Source organism: Bubalus kerabau, chromosome 3 (assembly GCF_029407905.1).
Source record: "Bubalus kerabau isolate K-KA32 ecotype Philippines breed swamp buffalo chromosome 3, PCC_UOA_SB_1v2, whole genome shotgun sequence".
NCBI classification, from domain to species: Eukaryota; Metazoa; Chordata; class Mammalia; order Artiodactyla; family Bovidae; genus Bubalus; species Bubalus kerabau.
The window spans coordinates 143,272,572-143,297,543 of NC_073626.1; the positions used below are offsets into that span (position 1 = coordinate 143,272,572).

Below are 24,972 nucleotides of genomic sequence, written 5' to 3' on the forward strand. Positions count from 1 at the left end.
CTATAAACTGAAGCAACTTGTTCTTTACAAAGTAAACACCACTAAGAGTCCCCAGGTTGGAACTTTCAAGTAAACCTTGTCCTGTGTTTATGCTTTATAGGTAAGGTCCATGTGGAAGGACAAGAACATTTTTACATGGAAACACAAACTATCCTGGCTATCCCCCAAGAGGAAGATAAAGAAATGGTGCTACACCTTGGAACACAGTTTCAGACCCATGTGCAGGTAACAGAGTATTTTTGGAAAATGAGGCTCCAAATGGCTCTGTGACAGAGGCTCTTACAACCAGGCTTTCCACTCTAGGGGCCTTTTGATGCCTACACTCCCTGCACACTTGCCATTAGCAAAAATCCAGAATGAAGGAAATGGGGCAGATATTTTCCTTAAAGGGCAGACCTTTCAGAGATCTGAAAATTGTGCTGCCTTCCCAAAACAGAGAGCAGAGTCTATCTTTCCCTTCTAACAACTTATAGTGTAAAACCTAATCTCAGGAAGGTCAAAGCCTTAATATTGCATTTACATTTCCCTTTGTGGTTCTTCTGCATTGCATCTCTGTGTGAATGTTTTTATAAATCGGTGGCATATGGGTAAAGTGATTGCACCTTCAAGACATTTTCAGCCCAGCGCAGCAGCATGTGAATTCCAATCCTGTTCTGGTGGTTGAGATTTAACCTCACCGAGGCAAGTAAAGAAAATCCTCTGACATTCCCCTCTTCTGAAAAGTGGAGCTGTAGGTCCTAAAGTAGTGGCGGGCACAGGGGATACTTGGCCAGTTCTTCTGGGAGGGGGAGTAATGCCAGCTACACTGAAGGAAGGAACTGGGGGCTTCCTGGTGGAACACAGTGAGTGGGTAGCTTGAGGTCCTGAAGGATGGCAAGCCTCAGTAGGTGGAGGAAGCTCCCAGCTGCCATTCAAAGAAATAAACATGTATAACAGAACTAGCAAAACAGCCTATCAGCAGATACTTAATCCAGAGCCCTTGAGAAGATGCTGATGCTGAGCTGGGATGTAGCTGTGGCCTCCACTGTTGCAAATTTTGGAGTGGACAGAGATGGAAATACAGGCTTTAATGCTAATCTGCTACATAATCTCTGACAAGCAGCTGGATATCAATATCTTCTGTAAATTGAGGAATTTGATAAAGATCACCCCTGAGATCTCTTTTGGAAGACTGTATGTCACTCTGGGGTCCAGAGGAATAATATGTATGTCCCAAGGTCCATAGTTATTTCCCATCAACACCTTCTGAGGTGCAATCAGTCATGACAGCAGGCATTTCCCAGGGATAATGGGGGCACTGGGTACTCACAGCCCAAAGCCCATAACCTGGGCAGCATCAAAGGCAGGCCCAGTAAAGAATTTGAATAGATATTTCTCCAAAGAAAGTCTATGAATGACTAATAAGCACATGAAAAGATGCTCATGCATGCCTGAATATTAAGTCTCTTCAGTCATGTCCAACTCTGTGCAACCCTATGGACTGCAACCCACCAGGCTCCTTGGGTTCAATTCTTAGTTGGGAAACTAAGACCCCACAAGCCTTGTGTGTGTGTGTGTGTGTGTGTGCATGCGCGCATGCACGTAAGTCACTTCAGTCATGTCCAACTCTTTGGGAACCTATGGACTGTGGTAGCTCACAAGGCTCCTCTGTCAATGGGATTCTCCAGGCAAGAATACTGGAATGAGTTGCCATACCCTTCTCCAGTGGATCTTCCTGACCCAGGGCTTGAACCCGCATCTCTTAACATTTCCTGCATTGGCAGGCTGGTTTTTTATCACTGGTGCCACCTGAGAAGCTCAGCATCATTAAATCACTATGTGTGTGTGCATAGTCGCTCAGTCCTGTCTGACTCTTTGTGACCCCATGGACTATAACCCACCAGGCTCCGCTGTCCATGGGATTCTCCAGGCTAGAATACTAAAGTGGGTTGCCATGCCCTTCTCCAGGGGATCTTCCCAACCCAGGGATCGAACCCAGGTCTTCTGCATTGCAGGCAAGTTCTTTATTGTTTGAGCCACCAGGGAAGCCCACTAGAAAAATGCAAATGAAAAACACAATAATGGCAGTTCACTAGACAAACAGAGGACAAACAGTAACAAGTGAGAATGTGGAGAAATTAGAACATTTATTCCCACAACAGAACATGAAAAATGGCAGAGCCACTTTGGAAACAGCTTGGCAGTTTCTCAAGATGTTAAAGATAGAGTGATGATATAACCCAGCAATTTCACAACTAAGTATCTGTCCAAAGTGGACTTCCCAGGTGGCTCAGTGATAAAGAACCCACCTACCAATGCAGGAGATGCGGGTTTGATCCCTGAGTCAGATCCCCTGGAGAAGGAAATGGCAACCCACTCCAGTATGTTTGCCTGGAAAATTTTCCAGGGACAGAGGAGCCTGGCTGACTATAATCCATGAAGTTGCAAAAGAGTCGGACATGACTTAGCAACTAAATAACAACAAATATTTTCATTAGGAGTGACTGCTTAATAGATATAAGTGTTCTTTGGAGATGCTTAAAATATTCTAAAATTAGATTACAAAGATGGTTGCATAATTATGTGAATGTTGTTTTTGCTCAATTACTGAATTTCTCTTACTAGGTAGAGAGGAAGTACATGAGTGAGGAGATAAACCAGTAAGTTGCACTTTTGTGACTTTGGGAACTTACCTCTTTCAGGAATATGTGGCTGCAGCACTAAACATCCCAAGGAACAGAATCGCCTGTCACACAAAAAGAGCTGGAGGAGCATTCGGGGGAAAAGTGAGCAAGCCTGCTCTGCTAGGAGCTGTCAGTGCCGTGGCTGCCAAAAAGTAAGAGTTACAGTGGCCGCAGGGCAGATACCACCTCTGTCCCCCAGCCCCACACCCCAGCTTTCATCCCACTGATCATGGCCCTTCATTTCTGAAGGGTATGGTTAACACGTGGCTGCAGAAACACTGGACCTAGAGCCAGAGGGCCTGGGTGTAAGCCCTGCTCTGCCCACTCATTCACAAGGTCATCTTGGGCAAGTCACCTTGGTTTCCTCATGAGTAAAGTAGCGAAAGTAATAGCCACCTGTTTCCCAAGGTGGCTGTGTGAAATAAATGTAATCACTATAAATTTTGACTCACTGCACAGATGTAACTTGGGGTTACTTTTATGAGTTGCATTGACTTTCACTCGTTTAAATGTTTATGTTTCAAATCATTAAAATAAATCAAGCTGAGGTTGGCTGAGTGGAGGGAGGGTCAAAATCCCAACCTAATGAGGGGCATGGTTTTTCATGAAATAAATCAGGTCTGTTGCTGCCTGGGAATGTTCTCTTAGCCTCTGCATGTTCTGGATGGAATAACCAGACTCCAGGAATAACCCCAACTTCTGTGAATTAACCTTGTAACTACTAAATTTCACTAAGTATATTCAGGATAAACCTAATTTACCCCTGGTTACTGCTCTGAAAAGAAAGACTGAATGTTCCCGCTCGTTGGCACTTCCCAACAATAGAGAAGACTATCCAGTAAGTACAGGTGTGTAGGCCTTGGGAGCACTCCCACAGAAGCAGGAGGAGTGTTCACTAGGCACTTTAAGAAGGAAGAGTCTGAAACATGAAAAGTCTGAATGCAGCCAGGGGAGGTTGACAAACAATTGTTTCTCAACCCTTTCAGCCTACACATCCCACTTATAACAAATATATTATCCCCCTTTTAATGTCCCTAGATGAAATTAATAATAGTATAACCTGGTTAACATATAATTGCAAAATAATCATACAATTCCTTGATGTAACATAAAAAGAAATAAAAAGGAAGGAAATGTAACCAAATAATATGTTATTTCAATATCTGAATTCTCAGATGTGACTAAACCAAAATGATTACAGTAATAGGGGTTCTTTTCCCACATTTTAATACCCCTACAAATTTTCAGAATGTTAAGGCCTGCAACTACGCCAAACCCCACATTGAGAAACCACAAAACTGGATTATCTTAAGCCTTCTTTATTTCAATGCATCCCCCCCATCATTAAACATCAGCAGGTTAACAGAGTCATCCCCTACAGGACTGGCCGCCCAATACGGTTCATTTTGGAACGTGGTGATGACATGTTGATAACTGCTGGCCGCCACCCACTGCTCGGAAAATACAAAGTGAGTAACAGCAACAATTTCAGGGGACTGATTAAAACACTGTCCAGTGATAATCAACCTATGCTGCTGCTGCTAAGTCGCTTCAGTCGTGTCCGACTCTGTACAACCCCATGGACAGCAGCCCACCAGGCTTCCCCGTACCTGGGATTCTCCAGGCAAGAACACTGGAGTGGGTTGCCATTTCCTTCTCCAATGCGTGAAAGGGAAAAGTGAAAGTGAAGTTGCTGAGTCTTGTCCTACTCTTAGCGACCCCGTGGACTGCAGCCCACCAGGCTCCTCCGTCCATGGGATTTTCCAGGCAAGAGCACTGGAGTGGGGTGCCATTGCCTTCTCCGAACCAACCTATAGTACAGAAAATTTACTAAGTTCTGTGCCACTTGAAAGGGACATTGGGATGCTGCCTAAAACTAATCAGAACTTCCTAATGAGTTCATGGTCTACTTGGGCACCATGCTCAGTGTTTCTCTGGTGATTTTCACATCAAACCATGAGCATAAGCTGGGTACAGATCGACAGCTGTGATCAGACGTGTTTGTGTACAGCATGGTCTGGTTGTAAAGGACTATTGAGAAAAAGGTTTACTTGTTCTATCACTTTGCAGATTGGATTCATGAACAATGGTGTGATCAAAGCTGCTGATATTGAATATTACATCAATGGCGGATGCACTCCTGATGAGTCTGAGTTGGTAAATAAGAAATACACCTTTCCCATAAGTTACCATTGCACTGTTCTTCTTATGAATAATCATCATACAAATTAGACAAATTCTGTGAAGCATTTGAGTTAGAGTTGACATTTGGATAAGTGGTTTTGAATACTTGATAGATATGAAGGTTTGTGTTGTTCTGCTTTAACTCAGGTGATGGAGTTCATGGTGCTGAGAAGTGAAAATGCATATTATATTCCTAATTTCCGGTGTCGGGGTAGACCTTGCAAAACAAATTTGCCATCCAACACTGCTTTCCGAGGATTTGGCTTCCCCCAGGGCATAGTGGTCGGTGAAGCTTATATAACTGCTGTGGCTTCTCAGTGTGACTTAACCCCTGAACAGGTAAGTCATCAGTCAGAACACCCTAAAAAAATTCTGACATCGTTGGCTCAAATATAAGTTGAATATCTATGTATATTAATAGATGATGTCAGCTTCTAGTCTTGAGGTGTCTGGTGCTAAAGAACCCGACTGCCAGTGCAGGAGACATGGTTTCATTCCTGTGTACCAAGTCAATCATAAAACTTATTAACCAAAACAACAAACAGCACTTCTGATTTTGTGGATCAGCTGGGTAGCTCTTCTGGTCTAGACCAGCTCAACTAGAGTTTTATAGTCTAAAAGATAGTCTAAGCTGGCATGTTAGGTGGTCCTTGGGCTGATTAGTCTAGGGGATGTCTCAGCTGGGAAGGCTGTCTCTGCTTCACGCAGTTTCTCACCCTTGAGGAGGCTAGCCCAGATCAGTTCTCAAGGTGGCTCAGAGAATGAGTAGCAAGAATGTGGCACGCTCTAATGCACAAACACTTTTCAAGTCTCTGCTTATATTGTCCCATTGGCCAAAGAAGTCTCATGGCCAATCCCAGAGTTGGTATGAAGCATCCAAGGGCATGAATAGAGAAAGTGGAATATTATGGCCATGTGTACAAGCAAGAATAGCACAGTTCAAGATTTTGAGGAATTAATCTGAGAATGATTAAGAATAAGGAAAAACTGTGTATGAGTAAAAGGCTGTGGGGATCAGGAGAATTTTGTCTCAGCACAAACAAATCTTGGGACAGAGTTCATAATAACAGTACCTACTATTGCTCAGAGTGGTAAAGTTAACTGAGGAAATGCACTTAACCTACAACCTGGAGCATATGAAGTGTTCAATAGTGGTTTCTATTATTATTATCGTTAAGTTTATACATGTATGTTTGTACTTACATATCCATAGCCATTTTAATAATTGTTTTGTTTTTCAGAAAGACTTTCTTCATATCACGTATATAGCAAAAATGCTAGCCTCACGCCAACAATAAACATATAGCCTTGAAATTCACTTTATTTCCCTGTCTTTCAGGTTAAAGAAATAAACATGTATAAGAGAACTAGCAGAACAGCCCATAAGCAGACATTTAATCCTGAGCCCTTGAGAAGATGCTGGAAAGAATGTCTGGAGAAATCTTCCTTCTCTGCTAGGAAACTGGCTGCCGAGGAATTTAACAAAAAGAACTATTGGAAGAAGAGGGGGCTTGCCGTGGTCCCCATGAAATTTACAATTGGGATGCCCACAACCTTCTACAGTCAGGTGAAGTCAAGGCGGGCGTCTCTGGCAGAGAGACATGACTGTCTCTCACAATCATGTGTGAGGAGGGATGGCCCCCTCCAGGGAGAAAAAGAAATGGGGCATTTTCCTACAGCAGGAAACACAGCGGATTTAGGCAAACGTTGGAAACCACAGGTATCGGAGCAGACCTGGGGCAATGCAGTCCCAGGGACCTTAGAAACAATCAACAGATAAAGTCCAGCTCAGGGGGTTAGGCCTTGGACTGGGCCCCAAAAGTGATTATTGGAGTATGGCATCAAATTTCAAATCCATGAGAGAACTGGAGGAAATAAGGATCCCTTCCTCTCTTTTCTAATTTCTCAGTGGCCATAGTCATTTGAAAGTAAGAGATGTCAAAAACACACAAGAATAGAGCTCTCCTATCCATACAGAACTTGGAATTCCTATACTGAGGCTCAGTGACTACTATGCCTCCTTTTTAATTCCATCTTAAACAGTTTTTCGTAGAGTTCTTATTTCTGATTTTTTTTTTTTTTTTGGCTTCTATTCCCATCAATCTCTGAAATATTCTCATAACCAAACCCATACAAAGACAGGTGCCCTTACTGGTGTGAATGAGTTTTGGCCAAGCTGTCTTTTATTAAAACTAGCTTTAATATACGCTCTTCCTCAGAGTCTACTAACAAGGTAGAAAGGCAAGTAAGAAGGAGGGAGGGAAGGTCAGGAGAGTTTGGAGCAGATGTTCAGTCTTTCCCCCAGGTAGTATTCTCAAGCCAGAATAACAGATCTCCTTTAAAGGAAAACAAATGTATTCTTATGGACTGTCAATGGGTGCTTATTTTTTTTAATATTTTTAACTGTGTGTAAACACAGAACAAAGAATAAGCCTCTTATAGCTCTTATGCCTTTATAAAATACAAATTTGGAAAATTAATAAAAATAGTACTGATAAATGCCAATAATGTTCAGAATAGTGACATGAACTTAATGTGGTAGATTATACTGCTTTTCTAAATTAAATCCTCACTTACAAAATGATGATGGCCCTGGTGCCACTGTATGAGGCATTTTGTATCCCAAACATGGGCAATTATCCAAATCACCTGGGAGTTTCTTTAAAAATGGGTATTTGAACTCCAAGTTCAACCTTCTACTGAATTGGAATTTCCATAATGGGACCCACACTGCTCCCCAACCATGATTCTTAAGGTCAGTAGCATTTGGAAATCATTACAACATCCTGACTTTCTTCCAGCTCCTCTAGTATCCAGGGCAGGTTGTGCCTGGAAATTGACCTATCCAAGTTCCATTTGTTTTCAAATTAATCTTCTTGTTTAGGGAGGAACAAACAATAGAGTTTTGTGCAGGTTGGGGCTTTGGAGAGGCAACACGCAAGCCAACCACACAATGCCTGCAGTGGGCAGGACACTTGTGGGAGTGTGGCTGAGCCACACTGCATGCCTCTGCACTAGTGTTTGCAAGTCTGGGGCGTATTGACAGGGCTTGTCTGTAGCTATCTGTAAAGGCTTTCCTCTCCAGTAGAAACAATGAGAGGTTGGCTCACTGAAGCAAAGCCATTCGTCGGGTAACCTCAGCTAAACTCATGGCAACATTTGGCCACATCAGCGTCCAAACTGGTATTATAATTATTATCCCCAGGCTGCTGCTCTTGTCCACATATATCTCGATGGCTCCGTCTTGGTGAGTCACGGGGGCTGTGAACTAGGACAAGGCCTTCACACCAAAATGATCCAGGTGAGATATGTGTTCCCTTTCTCCACTGTGGAAGAGTGTGGCTGGACCTCAACCTTGTCTGCATGCGCTGTCCTAAACTAGATGTCCTAGAGTGACTGTACTGTGGCGTAGCTACTGTGAAAGAGGCATAAAAGAAAACACAAACAGAGTCTTCGGTTGGCCACAAAGAAAACCGCGTATGCTTCACAGTGCCATTTAAAATCTTTTGAACTATATAATCAACATATGAAATCACCAACGTTCCCTTAAATGTTCATCAGTACAGGGTAGCCAGGTTTTATACTCAGTTCAAAAAAGAATTAAAAGGTTTTTAACTTGTGGGGAGGGTAAAGTCAATGAAATAAACAGTATTTTTCTTCCACTCCTGGCAGGTGGCGAGTCGCGAACTGAACATCCCTGAGTCGTATATACACCTGTCTGAGACGAACACTATCACGGTTTCCAATGCGACCTTCACAGCTGGCTCAATGGGGTCAGACATCAACGGGAAGGCCGTGCAGGTGACTTTTTTTTTTCATTTCTCAGTCACCCAGGTGACCGTGCTGGAAGGGACCTTGTCCCATCCCTTCTTTTATGGAACATGAAACTGAGGCCAAGAGGGGTCAAGCAGGTGGTTCTAGATCTCTCAACTAATCACTGGCAGAACCAAGATTCCAAGTGGTTCCAGCTCCCTCTGTGGGCTTCTCTCCTCTCCCTTGCATAAAGTCTACCTCTAATTGTTTTAATAACTCTAAGATCACTTAAAATCCATTTTGGGGGGCCTTGCCACATGGCATGCAAGATCTTATTTCAACTAGGGATTGAACCCATATGCCCTTGCAGTAGAAGCAGAGTCCTAACCACTGGGCCACCAGGAAAGTCCCCCATTGGTCTCTTTTATCTCATTTCAGTAATTTAAATGTCCAATCCAAAATTCCAAAATGTACTTCAAATTCCACTGTCTTTGCTACTTCCCAGCTTGGGCCTGCAGGCGTAAAGGGGCGGGCATGGCTTCTCTCCATTTCTCTCCCTACCCTTTCTCCCCCTGCCACCATCCTCCTCACCTACATTTCAGACCCTTATAAAGTCCAAGGAAGAGTGAGCACAGAGAGGCAGAACAGGTTTTACTTGGCTGGCATCAGTGTAATCTGACTGTGCCACGTCTGATTCCTCCCCTCATGGGTGCCATCATGAGCTCCCTAGAGGGCCCCTTCCAGGCAGCTTTAACCTGGGCCATGCCTCTCTATGGCTTTAGCCACTTGTGACCTGCCCCAGCCCCACCCTGAGCCCCAGGCCAGCTGCCTCCTCTTTCTACTGAGGGGCCTCCTCACTTTCAGGAAGTTCTGATACAGGAAAGTAAAAGTGCAAGTCACTCAGTCGTGTCTGACTCTTTGTGACCCCATGGCCTATACAGCCCATGGAATTCTCCAGGCCAGAATACTGGAGTGGGTAGCCTTTCCTTGCTCCAGGGGATCTTCCCTACCCAGGGATCGAACCCAGGTCTCCCACACTGCAGATGGATTCTTTACCAGCTGAGCCACAAGGGAAGCTCTGATACAGGGGGTCCTTTTAAATCTAGAGATTAGAGGTTAGCCAGAGCTGGGAGGCAGGGCAACAGAAATTATTTCATAACAAAAAATACATACAAGAATAAGATTGCTTTCAAAAATCAGTGGGTAAAGTACAGCTTACAACATGGAAACTTCGTTTATTAATAGAACTATGTGGATATTGCTGGGCCACCTTTGAGACAAAATAAAATCCTTCATCTGAAGTCTAAAAATGTAGGAGATCTCAAAACAAAGCCTTCCTACACACTGGCTTCCGCTGTCTGATTTGGACAGAGCTGTGTCCAGCAGATCCAGAGAGAGCTACTTGGGAGGAAAGGAGGAGAAGTTGGTCACCCAGTTGCCATCAGGCCTCCCACAGCTTTGCAGTGGGCTTCCATGGTGGATTGATTATGAAGAGCTTTCGAGGTTCTCAGCTTCCCAAAGCTCTAGACTCTTTGTCAGCCAACCATCATGCCAGATTTTCAAAAGAACCACGTGGAGCAGAAGCTGGGGCTTCAATGGCTGCAAAGGAGACAGTGGTTCTAGCCCTGGTGTACATAGGCCGTCCGTTGGCTGAGGAAAGTGAAGTTGTTAATTTCAGAGCCCCAGAATTCTTTTTTAAATCTCAAGCCATTTATATGGGAGTAAAGTATAGGAAATAGCTATAAAAAAGAAAAAAATGCCTAGCAGAGAAGTCCTGAATAATTTCAAATTAAAAGCATCAGTAAGAGGATGCGGTAAATCAATACACATTAGTACATTTAGGCCTATAGAAGTAGAGATTGACGAAGTATTGAATACCACAAAGCATAGAAAGCAGCAAGCAGAGAAGATTGCTTTCATTTTGATTTTGTCTGCTGAATTTTGTCTTAAAATGGAATGGTTAAATACAGAGAATTCTATTAATTAGAAAAAATATCACCCAGGGTGGCAACACAGACACCACCCAGAACACGTGTACCTCTGGGGACTGGTGGTGAACGGGGGGATGGTGCCTCCCACAGCTGGCCCTCCAGGGCCCCAGCCTGCCGCTGGCAGCCTCTTACCTGCAGACTTGATTCAGAAGCAGACTCCGGTCTGCAGGGACCCCAGCTCTGGGGAATGCATATCAAGGTCTTGGAGTAACTCTGAAGCACCTCTCCCTGGGCTCAGCATGGGGAAAGCTCTGCGTGCCCCTCCTCCCTGAAGAGATGGATACCCCAGGGCACCAACATCCTTCTCCTTGTGACACCGTCTCCCTCATTACAAGTTTCTAGTCTCCTGGCTTCAGCCCTCTGATCCCACTGAGGCGGGTGAGGGAGTGTGTGTGCAGCCACCCTTTCTCTGCATGACCTGCATAGGAGGTAGAGCACCTCGATATGGAATGAGGGGCTCTTTGTCAGCTACCAGTCTCATTCTTGTGGGTCCTTAGCCTAAAATGAGTTAGCCTAAAATGAGTTAAAGTCTAAAAGCCTTTTAACATCCTGTCAGTAAACAACAAATCATTAAATAATAAGAAAGAAAGAAAGAAAAAAAGAAAGGCAATGTCAGGTGTCATGAATCAGGAAGTTATGAAAAGAGCAAGTGGAAGTGTTGAGGGTGCCATCTTAGGTGGCAGGGAAGTCAGGCAGGTGCTGACCCTGAGCCTGGTACCTGAACAGCCAGGAGGGAAGCAGAGTAGGAGGCAGGCAGGAGAGGTGAGACAGAGAACTGAGGGCGGAGGCGGGCTGTACCTGCTCACTGTCAAAGCTGGATAAAGCTGTAAGCGGAGAATATTGTACTACCCTCCTTACTTTGGTGTATTTCAAATTTTTCTATAGTGCAAAGGAAGCCATAAACATTAGTATCTGACATTTGGAGCTTCAATAGGAGGAGGTGACCTTATTGGAGAACATAAAGTGAGAGAATTCTATGTAGGAAGAAAAGGCATTCAGGAGGTTATGCAAGATGGCAAAATTCTCTACAACATCTCACTTTCTTAAGGGAAAACTTACCTCAGGAGCCCCTCGCACTGTTGAGTGTAAAGCTTTGCACAGGGGCATGTGGTCAGTGTGCCAGTAAGGGGAAGAACAGCTGAGCTTCAGACAGGCGGGAACTCTGACTCAAGTTTGTCTTGAATGTGGCACCCTTGTAGAAGGTACCCGTTGGTAATGAGGTCAGTATTGAAAAATTGAATGAGCCAGCAAAGGCAGATTTATGAAAACAGGGATCTCCCTGATACACGAGAAACCAGAGGCCATTTCCGAAAGACAAGAAGACAGAATAGAAGAAATAGAAACCAAGAGAGGGTGTGAGGGGGGCTCTGAGTCTGAGAGGAGTAACTAAGGGCAGACAAGTAAATAGATTTGTATTTGAATTGAGTGGAAGCCAAGCTGAGGCCCACCAACACCTGGGGATCAGTAGGGGTAATCTTAAGGGTCTGAGATTTCATCTCAATAATTTTTATCTTCATTTCAATTAAAATCTTTGAAAAATTAAAGCAGGCATGTTTTGCATCATCAGAATGACCACTTTATAAGTGGAGTATTGCCAAGAGATCTCTTTGTCCACATTTGGGACCAAGAAATATACTTTATGTCAAGGTAACAATAGCAGAGATGGACTTGATACATGAATGATGTTTCCTTGCCCAGTGAATAGCAAATGATGGCAAAGTATGAAGTGCAAAATAAAAATCCATAGCAATTTAAATAAGAGAGAAAATTGATCCATCAGTTGGCACATGCTAGGCACATCAACTCCGAAGTATGTATGCCTCAGCACTCCAGACCTTTCTTCATTCCAAGCAGCAGTTTAGCTTCAGAAAAACAACATCAGCAACCCACTAAATTAATATTATTCAGAATTTTATTGGTCTATAGATTGGTTTGCATGCTTTGTCATTTTATTTTTGCTTTAGAGTTATCAAAGAGCTATAACTATAAACAGACTTTATCTAACTTTATGTTAACACATATTTAAACAAGATGATAATAAAAATAATTTTCAGTCAACACCTCAGGAGCCACAAGGATGTCTGTCTCCCTCAGAGGGGTTCCATCCGTGACTCACGTTTAAGAAGCCCTGCCCAGAGGACTAGGAAGCAGGTTCACAAAACCCATCATCTACATTTGAATTGATTTAAGTATTTTGCTGTTCCCTGAGGCCTTCATTTCTGATATTTCAAATATTTCTTTTTAGAATGCCTGCCAAATTCTTAAGGCCCGTCTTGAGCCAGTCATCAGGAAAAACCCCAGGGGAACGTGGGAGGAGTGGGTAAGTGTTCTCTTTATCACCCTTGCCCGGAAAAGGGCAGATACACCCAGGTGGGTCAAATCCTGCGTGCATGGACCAATTTGTGGTGCCCTTTCAAGAACAAAACATTTCTTAACATTACTTCTGCTTTTCCAAAAGAGTAAGAGAGATGTCTGTGTTCCCTGCAATGTGACTTTATTTCAGAGCCCAGTCTCTCACAGAGCATGATGACAGCGTAAGTAATAAGTGTTAGTCACTCAGTTGTGTCTAGCTCTTTGTAACCCCATGGACTGTAGCCCACCAGGTTCCTCTGTCCATGGAATTCTCCAGGCCAGAATACTGGAGTGAGTTGCTATTTCCTTCTCCAAGGGATCTTCCCTACCCAGAGATGGAACCCAGGTTTCCTGCCTTGCAGTCAGATTCTTTACCATCTGAGCCACCAAGGAAGCCCTGATGACAGCAGAGGGTCTAAACAGAAACACACCCAGTATTGCTGCCCTGCCCTGTCACTGCCCAGGCCCCCTGGGCCTGTCCCCTGGTGCTCAAGGCCTTGGTTTTCTCACCAGAGCAACAGAAATAATAGCAGTCCTAATATCAGAAGAGTACTCTATTTTAATAACTTTATAATAATTATTTAATTAATATAATTATATTAAATATAATAAGCTGTATTTAATTAATATAATGATTAATTATTTCATTTTTATTATTATAGCCATTAGTAGTATTATTCCCAGCCCCACCCAGTTTATTCCAGCAGGGAAGCTGACATAATACACTGAGACAGCCATTCAAATTATTTGGGAAAAAGTCAGGGTAAGAATACATACATAAAAAAAAAAGAACACAAATATGCATATACACATATACATATATGTGTGTATAAAAATAGATATACATACCTGTGTGCATACCTAATGTACATAAGTGCATGAATGCGGCCTAGCCCATTTTCTAATTTAAAAAGCCAAAAAGGGTGAAAAAATAATAAACTTCATACTACAATCTCAAAAAATAGGGAGTCCTGGAGGACAGCCAGCAGCTGCCTTTAAGCGCCTCCCTTGGAAAGACTGACCTGTGGCTTGTATGGCCATGAATTTCATTCCAGGGGAACATAGATACAGAGCTCAGTGCAAACTAGAGGAAGCAGCCCTCATGGAAGGCCTTTCTCTTGCTTTCCCCAAATTTTTATTTCTTTGTAACCAATCATCTCTTCCAGATTTCGGAAGCCTACGAAGAATCCATCAGTCTCTCCACTACTGGATATTTCAAGTAAAGGACATTCTTGTTTTGGCTTAGATTACACTTAGGCAAGGATGGTGTGCACTCAGCTATCTGACCAAGTGCCCTGAGATCCCTGGAGCTCTTTTGGGTCCCTTGTCAACCCTCAGCCCTGGGTCATGGAGTGTGAAGGGAGGTGGGGGAGGACCAAGGACTCCCAGGGGCCGCCATACCATTAACCAACCAGAAGGGACACCATAGCTCCCTACGTGCCACTCTGACCATCCCAGCAACTGTGCAGTGGAGGGCAGGGGTGGGACACCAGTGGACCTTCTCCCCACGTCTGCGGTGGTTCTCTTGCAACTCTGATCACTACCACCCCGCTCTCAGGAAATGGGAAGAGAAGCATCAGCCACAGGGTGGGTGCTCTCTTCATCTCCAGGATGCAGAGGTCAGCGGGCGTTCAGTCCACTAGTGGGGAAAATGCCTTTTCTTTTCATTCCTGACTTCTCTTCTCAGAGGCTACCAGACAAATATGGACTGGAAGAAGGGGGAAGGTAATGCTTTCCCATATTTTGTTTATGGAGCATCCTGTTCCGAGGTTGAAGTCGACTGTCTCACAGGGGCTCATAAGGTAAAGAGCGACATTTGTGTTCACCATCTTCACAAACGTTGTTTTCTGTGCTGTAAAGATTCTCCCAGTGGGAGAACCAGGGACAGATACATAATTTGAGTCCAGATCTATTTTAAATAAACAGTATTTCCCATTGTGCATTTTCTCTCATGTGTTTTCAGCTCCTTAGGACTGACATCTTCATGGATGCTGCTTTCAGCATAAACCCAGCTGTGGACATTGGACAGGTGCGTGATACCAGAACTGCCGCCACAGGGGCTTTTGGTTGGTTCCCTTTAGAAAATTCTTTCCCAGAGTCCTCTAAATGTTGTTTATGCCTGATACAAGTATTCTACAATATATAGTATACACTGCACATACAAATAGATAAGATATTGGAAGAATATTCAAGAAAAAGTTGTCTTTTCTTCAGTGGTTGCCTTTATGGCAGGAATATGTATGATTTCTAATTTAGCTTTCTGATTTAGCCTCAGTTCCATTCAGCTCAGTTGCTCAGTTGTGTCCGACTCTTTGTGACCCCATGGACTGCAGCACACCAGGCTTCCCTGTCCATCACCAACTCCCAGAGCTTGCTCAAACTTATGTCCATCAAACTAATGTCCATCAAGTTGGTGATGCCATCCAACCATCTCATCCTCTGTCATCCCCTTCTCCTCCTGTCTTCAATCTTTCCCAGCATCAGGGTCTTTTCAAATGAGTCAGTTCTTCGCATCAGGTGGCCAGTGTATTGGAGTTTCAGCTTTAGCATCAGTCTTTCCGATGAATATTCAGGACTAATTTCCTTTAGGATAGACTGGCTTGATCTCCTCGCAGTCCAAGGGACTCTCAAGAGTCTTCTCCATCATCACAGTTCAAAAGGATCAATTCTTCAGCACTCAGCTTTCTTTATGGTCCAACTCTCACATCCATACATGACTACTAGAAAAACCGTAGCTTTGATTATATGGACCTTTGTCAGAAAAGTAGTATCTCTGCTTTTTAATATGCTATCTAGGTTAGTCATAGCTTTTCTTCCAAGGAGAAAGTGTCTTTTACTTTCATGGCTGCAGTCACCATCTTCAAGAGTCTGTCACTGTTTCCATTGTTTCCATGAAGTGATGGGACCAGATGCCATGATCTTTGCTTTTTGAATGTTGAGTTTTAAGCCAGCTTTTTCCCTTTCCTCTTTCACTTTCATCAAGAGGCTCTTTAGTTCCTCTTCACTTTCTGTCCTAAAGGTGGTGTCATCTGCGTATCTGAGGTTATTGATATTTCTCCCAGCAATCTTGATTCCAGCTTGTGCTTCATCCAGCCTGGCATTTCTCATGATGTAGTCTGCATATAAGTTAAATAAGAAAGGTACAGTATACAGCCTTAACATACTTCTTTCCCAATTTGGAGCCAGTCCATTGTTCCATGTCCAATTTTAACTGTTGCTTCTTGATCTGCATACATATTTCCAAGGCAGGTGAGGTGGTGTGGTATTCCCATCTTTTGAAGAATTTTCCAGTTTGTTGTGATCCACACAGTTTCAAGAAGTAAATGTTTTTCTGGAATTCTCTTGCTTGTTTGATGATCCAAAAGATGTTGGCAATTTGATCTCTGGTTTCTCTGCCTTTTCCAAATCCAGCTTGAACATCTAGAAGTTTTTGGTTCATGTACTGTTGCAGCCTAGCTTGGAGAATTTTGAGCATTACTTTGCTAGCATGTGAGATGAGTGCAATTGTGTGGTAGTTTAAACATTCTTTGACATTGATTGCCTTTCTTTGGAATTGGGATGAATAGTGACCTTTTCCAGTCCTGTGGCCACTGCTGAGTTTTCCAGATTTGCTGGCATATTGAGTGCAGCACTTTCACAGCATAATCTTTTAGGATTTGAAACAGCTTAATTGGAATTCCATTACCTCCCCTAGCTTTGTTCATAGTGATGCTTCCTAAGGCCCACTTGACTTTGCATTCCAGGATGTCTGGTTCTAGGTGAGTGATCACACCATCATGGTTATCTGGGTCATTAAGATCTTTTTTGTATAGTTCTTCTGTATATTCTTGCCACCTCTTCTTAATATCTTCTGCTTCTGTTAGGTCCATACTGTTTCTGTCCTTAATTGTGCCCGTCTTTGCATGAAATGTTCCCTTGGTAACTCTAATTTTCTTGAAGAGATCTCTGCTGCTGCTAAGTCGCTTCAGTCGTGTCTGACTCTGTGCGACCCCATAGACGGCAGCCCACCAGACTCCTCTGTCCACGGAATTCTCCAGGCAAGAATACTGGAGTGGGTTGCCATTTCCTTCTCCCTGAAGAGATCTCTAGTCTTTCCCATTCTGTTATTTTCCTCTATTTCTTTGCATTGATCACTTAAGAAGACTTTCTTATCTCTCCTTGCTATTCTTTGGAAGTCTGCATTCAGATGGATATATCTTTCCTTTTCTCCTTTGCCTTTAGCTTCTCTTTTTCTCAGCTATATGTAAGGCCTCCTCAGACAACCACTTTGCCTTTGCATTTCTTTTTCTTGGGGATAGTTTTGATCACCGTCTCCTGTACAATGTTATGAACCTTCGTCTGTAGTTCTTCAGGCATTCTATCGGATCTAATCCCTTGAATCTATTTGTCCCTGCCACTGTATAATCATAAGGGATTTGATTTAGGTTACACCTGAATGGTCTAGTGGTTTTTGCTACTTTCTTCAATTTAAGTCTGAATTTTGCAATAAGGAGTTCATGATCTGAGTCCTCAGTGGACATTAATATGTTCATAATTAGGGAACATTATATAAATACCTAATAGAAAGTTACAACAGTATTCATATTAATATTGGTTTTAAGTAGACCACAATGTAGCAAAATAGAAGGGAAAAAGAAATGATTATAGTTTTTCCCCTCTTGCTGAATTTCTGATTTTTATCTCACAAATAAAATGAACGTGACCAAAGGCTTTTTAAATTTTTTTTTCTTTTTTTTTTATTTTTAAACTTTACATAATTGTATTAGTTTTGCCAAATATCAAAATGAATCCACCACAGGTATACATGTGTTCCCCATCCTGAACCTTCCTCCCTCCTCCCCCCCCATTCCATCCCTCTGGGTCGTCCCAGTGCACCAGCCCCAAGCATCCAGTATCGTGCATCGAACCTGGACTGGCAACTCGTTTCATACATGATATTTTACATGTTTCAATGCCATTCTCCCAAATCTTCCCACCCTCTCCCTCTCTCTCAGAGTCCATAAGACTGTTCTATACATCAGTGTCTCTTTTGCTGTCTCGTACACAGGGTTATTGTTACCATCTTTCTAAATTCCATATATATGCGTTAGTATACTGTATTGGTGTTTTTCTTTCTGGCTTACTTCACTCTGTATAATAGGCTCCAGTTTCATCCACCTCATTAGAACTGATTCAAATGTATTCTTTTTAATGGCTGAGTAATACTCCATTGTGTATATGTACCACAGCTTTCTTATCCATTCATCTGCTGATGGACATCTAGGTTGCTTCCATGTCCTGGCTATTATAAACAGTGCTGCGATGAACATTGGGGTACATGTGTCTCTTTCCCTTCTGGTTTCCTCAGTGTGTATGCCCAGCAGTGGGATTGCTGGATCATAAGGCAGTTCTATTTCCAGTTTTTTAAGGAATCTCCACACTGTTCTCCATAGTGGCTGTACTAGTTTGCATTCCCACCAACAGTGTAAGAGGGTTCCCTTTTCTCCACACCCTCTCCAGCATTTATTACTTGTAGACTTTTGGATCGCAGCCATTCTGACTGGTGTGAAATGGTACCTCATAATGGTTTTGATTTGCATTTCTCTGATAATGAGTGATGTTGAGCATCTTTTCATGTGTTTGTTAGCCATCTGTATGTCTTCTTTGGAGAAATGTCTATTTAGTTCTTTGGCCCATTGCCGAGGTCCAGCCCCAGCTGATCCAGGGTATTCGAAGGAGAGACGGCTAGGCGACCTATTCAGATGTTAATTAGAGATATGAAGAGTAATAAAAAGAGGATAGCTCAGTAGGAAAATTCAGTGGAGAAAAGAAGCTGAGTGGCTTGGTTTACGTGGAAAATCAATATAACCCGTGACACCAGGTTAGCTCTGACCACGGAGGCCGCAGGCACCCTCTTGAATAGCGGAAGGTGCCCCACCTTAGACACCTTCTCGAGTGGGTCTTAGAAGCCCAGGCAAATAAATGGTCGCAGAGGATATCCGCGCTCCAGATGGACACTCAGCTGGAAGTTAAAGGGAAGAATGACATGGGGAGACCAAGCGCTGGTGAGCAAGGCCCATAGCTTTATTTTCAACAGGGGCTTTTATACCCTAAGTTACACATAGAGGATAATAGGGGATGCAAAGTCAGCAGTCTTTGATGCTTATCAAAAACCAGGGTTTCTTGCCTGCAAATTTATCATATACAAATGGTTTAGGTGATTTACATCATCTTCTGGCCAGAGGCCTATTAACATTTTATGACTCTTGACAAGCACTTATCAACAAAGACTTATTTTCTCTAAGAGTAATTATTTTAAGGTTTGGTGCCATCTTTCGAAGATAAAATTACATTCCTATAGGGCAGATGTGTAATGGGTTTACAAAGGAAAGAATTTATTACCTTAAGGGTCTAAAGTTACTAACACCAAGGCCACTACTTATTTTTTTTACATAGCAACTATATTAATTAATACACATTCAAGGATACAATTCAGGGGATGTGAAAACTTGGCAACAAACATTGGCTCATCAATGAAATCTTTTACTAGTTTTATTCTGACAGTTTCTAACTCTCTGAGAGGCTCTAAGCTATTTGAATATCTTAAGCTTCCCGTGCCTCTCGAGGCTGGGAGACTGTAAACAATCATATGCATAGCTGTAGGTGTCCGGGTAAACTTGTCAGGCGAGTTAGAGAGCCATCTGAGGGGTTTGGATTTAAACACTCCTAATTGCCCAGGAACTTTATTAATTGGAGCTGTAAGTTAACTCTTTGACAGAGAGAGTGAGATGGTGGTGGGGGACAGCCCCCAGTAAAGTCAGAGGTGAGAGCACAAAGCAATAAAGTAGGCAGACTCTGGTTTTTTGGGGGTAGATGCTCGAGAATATCCGGGGGCACTCCCGAGGCTCGATCCCGCCTTTGCGTATGCCGAGCCTCCTTCCTCATGACCTTTGTCACGAGTGGAATGTCTCTTGCCGGCTCCCAGCAGCCCATTTTTTGATTGGGTCATTTATTTTTCTGGAGTTGAGCTGTAGGAGTTGCTTGTATATTCTCGAGATTAGTTGTTTGTCAGTTGCTTCATTTGCTATTATCTTCTCCCATTCTGAAGGCTGTCTTTTCACCTTGCTAATAGTTTCCTTTGATGTGCAGAAGCTTTTAAGGTTAATTAGGTCCCATTTGTTTATTTTTGCTTTTATTTCCAATATTCTGGGAGGTGGGTCATAGAGGATCCTGCTGTGATGTATGTCAGAGAGTGTTTTGCCTATGTTCTCCTCTAGGAGTTTTATAGTTTCTGGTCTTACATTTAGATCTTTAATCCATTTTGAGTTTATTTTTGTGTATGGTGTTAGTAAGTGTTCTAGTTTCATTCTTTTACAAGTGGTTGGCCAGTTTTCCCAGCACCACTTGTTAAAGAGATTGTCTTTAATCCATTGTATATTCTTGCCTCCTTTGTCAAAGATAAGGTGTCCATAGGTGCATGGATTTATCTCTGGGCTTTCTATTTTGTTCCATTGATCTATATTTCTGTCTTTGTGCCAGTACCATACTGTCTTGATAATTGTGGCTTTGTAGTAGAGCCTGAAGTCAGGTAGGTTGATTCCTCCAGTTCCATTCTTCTTTCTCAAGATCACTTTGGCTATTCGAGGTTTTTTGTATTTCCATACAAATTGTGAAATTATTTGTTCTAGCTCTGTGAAGAATACTGTTGGTAGCTTGATAGGGATTGCATTGAATCTATAGATTGCTTTGGGTAGTATACTCATTTTCACTATATTGATTCTTCCAATCCATGAACATGGTATATTTCTCCATCTGTTAGTGTCCTCTTTGATTTCTTTCACCAGTGTTTTATAGTTTTCTATATATAGGTCTTTAGTTTCTTTAGGTAGATATATTCCTAAGTATTTTATTCTTTCCGTTGCAATGGTGAATGGAATTGTTTCCTTAATTTCTCTTTCTGTTTTCTCATTATTAGTGTATAGGAATGCAAGGGATTTCTGTGTGTTGATTTTATATCCTGCAACTTTACTATAGTCATTGATTAGTTCTAGTAATTTTCTGGTGGAGTCTTTAGGGTTTTCTATGTAGAGGATCATGTCATCTGCAAACAGTGAGAGCTTTACTTCTTCTTTTCCAATTTGGATTCCTTTTATTTCTTTTTCTGCTCTGATTGCTGTGGCCAAAACTTCCAAAACTATGTTGAATAGTAATGGTGAAAGTGGGCACCCTTGTCTTGTTCCTGACTTTAGAGGAAATGCTTTCAATTTTTCACCATTGAGGATAATGTTTGCTGTGGGTTTGTCATATATAGCTTTTATTATGTTGAGGTATGTTCCTTCTATTCCTGCTTTCTGGAGAGTTTTTATCATAAATGGATGTTGAATTTTGTCAAAGGCTTTCTCTGCATCTATTGGGATAATCATATGGTTTTTATTTTTCAATTTGTTAATGTGGTGTATTACATTGATTGATTTGCGGATATTGAAGAATCCTTGCATCCCTGGGATAAAGCCCACTTGGTCATGGTGTATGATCTTTTTAATGTGTTGTTGGATTCTGATTGCTAGAATTTTGTTAAGGATTTTTGCATCTATGTTCATCAGTGATATTGGCCTGTAGTTTTCTTTTTTTGTGGGATCTTTGTCAGGTTTTGGTATTAGGGTGATGGTGGCCTCATAGAATGAGTTTGGAAGTTTACCATCCTCTGCAATTTTCTGGAAGAGTTTGAGCAGGATAGGTGTTAGCTCTTCTCTAAATTTTTGGTAGAATTCAGCTGTGAAACCGTCTGGACCTGGGCTTTTGTTTGCTGGAAGATTTTTGATTACAGTTTCAATTTCCGTGCTTGTGATGGGTCTGTTAAGATTTTCTATTTCTTCCTGGTCGAGTTTTGGAAAGTTGTACTTTTCTAAGAATTTGTCCATTTCTTCCATGTTGTCCATTTTATTGGCATATAATTGTTGATAGTACTCTCATGATCCTTTGTATTTCTGTGTTGTCTGTTGTGATCTCTCCATTTTCATTTCTAATTTTATTGATTTGATTTTTCTCTCTTTGTTTCTTGATGAGTCTGGCTAATGGTTTGTCAATTTTATTTATCCTTTCAAAAAACCAGCTTTTGGTTTTTTTGATTTTTGCTATGATCTCTTTTGTTTCTTTTGCATTTATTTCTGCTCTAAGTTTTAAGATTTCTTTCCTTCTACTAACCCTGGGGTTCTTCATTTCTTCCTTTTCTAGTTGCTTTAGGTGTAGAGTTAGGTTATTTATTTGACTTTTTTCTTGTTTCTTGAGGTGTCCCTGTATTGCTATGAACTTTCCCCTTAGGACTGCTTTTACCGTGTCCCACAGGTTTTGGGTTGTTGTGTTTTCATTTTCATTCGTTTCTATGCAAATTTTGATTTCTTTTTTGATTTCTTCTGTGATTTGTTGGTTATTCAGCAGCGTGTTGTTCAGCCTCCATATGTTGGAATTTTTAATAGTTTTTCCTTATAATTGTTTTTCCTTGTAATTGAGATCTAATCTTACTGCATTGTGGTCAGAAAAGATGCTTGGAATGATTTCTATTTTTTTGAATTTACCAAGGCTAGCTTTATGGCCCAGGATGTGATCTATCCTGGAGAAGGTTCCATGTGCACTTGAGAAAAAGGTGAAATTCATTGTTTTGGGATGAAATGTCCTATAGATATCAATTAGGTCTAACTGGTCTATTGTATCGTTTAAAGTTTGTGTTTCCTCGTTAATTTTCTGTTTAGCTGATCTATCCATAGGTGTGAGTGGGGTATTAAAGTCTCCCACTATTATTGTGTTATTGTTAATTTCTCCTTTCATACTTGTTAGCATTTGTCTTACATACTGCGGTGCTCCCGTGTTGGGTGCATATATATTTATAATTGTTATATCTTCTTCTTGGATTGATCCTTTGATCATTATGTAGTGACCATCTTTGTCTCTTTTCACAGTCTTTGTTTTAAAGTCTATTTTATCTGATATGAGTATTGCTACTCCTGCTTTCTTTTGGTCCCTATTTGCATGGAAAATCTTTTTCTAGCCCTTCACTTTCAGTCTGTATGTGTCCCCTGTTTTGAAGTGGGTCTCTTGTAGACAACATATGTAGGGGTCTTGTTTTTGTATCCATTCAGCCAGTCTTTGTCTTTTGGTTGGGGCATTCAACCCATTTACGTTTAAGGTAATTACTGATAAGTATGATCCCGTTGCCTTTTACTTTATTGTTTTGGGTTCGAATTTATACACCGTTTTTGTGTTTCCTGTCTAGAGAATCAAAGGCTTTTTAAATTTAGAGTTAAAACCTTTCCAGCTGTTGGCATACTTTGCTTTTTTTCTAGCCTCTAACTCACAGTGGGTTCCCACAAACCAGCAGCATCAGCCCACCTGAAACCTACCGATCAGCCCCGTGGTAGGGAGTCGGCTAGTGCCATTCCACAGCTGAGGAACAGTCTACACCGGCTGAGCAGCTTGGCTTCAGCCCAACAGACCTGTGGTGCTTTCACATGCAAACAGCTTCCCACTGGCCTAAGTCCTAGGTTTATATAGTCCTGGTTTATACAGACTGATGTACTTTATAAGGAACAGATGGGCCACTCAGTATTTCTCAAAATGTGGTCCTCAGAGTCTGCAACAGAAGATCTGTAGAGTTTATTGGAAATGAGGATCCCTGGTCCACCCAGGCCCAGACTAGCTCCATCATAACTTTGCTAGGCTGGGACTGGATTCCCCACTTTTTTTTTTAATTATTTATTATAATTGGAGGCTAATTACTTTACAATATTGTGGTGGTTTTTGCCATACATTGACATGAATCAGCCACTTCTGTACATGTGTCCCCCATCCCATACCCCCTCCCACTCCCCTCCCCATCCCATCCCTCTGGGTTGTCCCAGTGCATCGGCTTTGAGTGCCGTTTCATGCATCGAACCTGGACTGGTCATCTATTTCACATATGATAATATACATATTTCAGTGCTATTCTCTTAAATCATCCCACCCTCACCTTCTTCCACAGAGTCCAAAAATCTGTTCTTTGTATCTTTTTTGCTGTCTCACATATAGGGTTGTCGTTACCACCTTTCTAAATTCCATATATATACGTTAATATACTGTATTGGTGTTTCTCTTTCTGACTTACTTCACTCTGTATAATAGGCTCCAGTTTCATCCACCTCATTAGAACTGATTCAAATGTATTCTTTTTAATGGCTGAGTAATACTCCATTGTGTATATGTACCACAGCTTTCTTATCCACTCGTCTGCTGATAGACATCTAGGTTGCTTCCATGTCCTGGCTATTATAAACAGTGCTGCAATGAACATTGGGGTACACGTGTCTCTTTCAATTCTGGTTTCCTTGGTGTGTATGCCCAGCAGTGGGATTGCTGGGTTATATGGCAGTTCTATTTCCAGTTTTTTAAGGAATCTCACGCCGTTCTCCATAGTGGCTGTACTAGTTTGCATTCCCACCAACAGTGTAAGAGGGTTCCCTTTTCTCCACACCCTCTCCAGCATTTATTGTTTGTAGACTTTTGTATAGCAGCCATTCTGACCAGCGTGAGATGGTATCTCATTGTGGTTTTGATTTGCATTTCTCTGATAATGAGTGATGTTGTGCATCTTTTCATGTGTTTGTTAGCCATCTGCATGTCTTCTTTGGAGAAATGTCTGTTTAGTTCTTTGGCCCATTTTTTGATTGGGTCGTTTATTTTTCTGGAATTAAGCTGCATGAGCTGTTTGTACATCTTTGAGATTAATTCTTTGTCAGTTGCTTCATTTGCTATTATTTTCTCCCATTCTGAAGGCTGTCTTTTCACCTTGCTTATAGTTTACTTCATAGTACAAAAGCACTTTTAACCTGAAACTCACTGCAAGCGGGTAAGGCTTAGGAACCACAAGCCCCACCTCCCATTCCTTTTCTTCCCTTCCTCCCAGCTCATTCCTGCCTCTTCATTGCTTAAGCAGAGGCAAAAAGGGAGAGGTCATGATCAGGAAAATCTTGCATTTTTTCCATTGGAAAAGGAAAGAAAACCACAAGTGGGTTAAA

General features: G+C 42.0%; 1 protein-coding gene across 1 annotated transcript in view; it reads left to right on the plus strand.

The window, feature by feature from the left end:
* The window catches only part of LOC129647802 (aldehyde oxidase 4-like), a 74,289-nt gene that overhangs the window by 43,853 nt on the left and 5,464 nt on the right, over nucleotides 1–24,972 (plus strand). Inside the window, exons 21-32 of the mRNA XM_055574772.1 lie at nucleotides 101–225; nucleotides 2,682–2,815; nucleotides 4,045–4,132; nucleotides 4,734–4,820; nucleotides 4,995–5,186; nucleotides 6,187–6,414; nucleotides 8,053–8,148; nucleotides 8,520–8,648; nucleotides 12,837–12,911; nucleotides 14,110–14,162; nucleotides 14,631–14,745; nucleotides 14,907–14,972. Coding sequence (XP_055430747.1) covers nucleotides 101–225; nucleotides 2,682–2,815; nucleotides 4,045–4,132; nucleotides 4,734–4,820; nucleotides 4,995–5,186; nucleotides 6,187–6,414; nucleotides 8,053–8,148; nucleotides 8,520–8,648; nucleotides 12,837–12,911; nucleotides 14,110–14,162; nucleotides 14,631–14,745; nucleotides 14,907–14,972 — 1,388 coding nt within the window. The remainder of the gene's footprint in view (nucleotides 1–100; nucleotides 226–2,681; nucleotides 2,816–4,044; nucleotides 4,133–4,733; nucleotides 4,821–4,994; nucleotides 5,187–6,186; nucleotides 6,415–8,052; nucleotides 8,149–8,519; nucleotides 8,649–12,836; nucleotides 12,912–14,109; nucleotides 14,163–14,630; nucleotides 14,746–14,906; nucleotides 14,973–24,972) is intronic.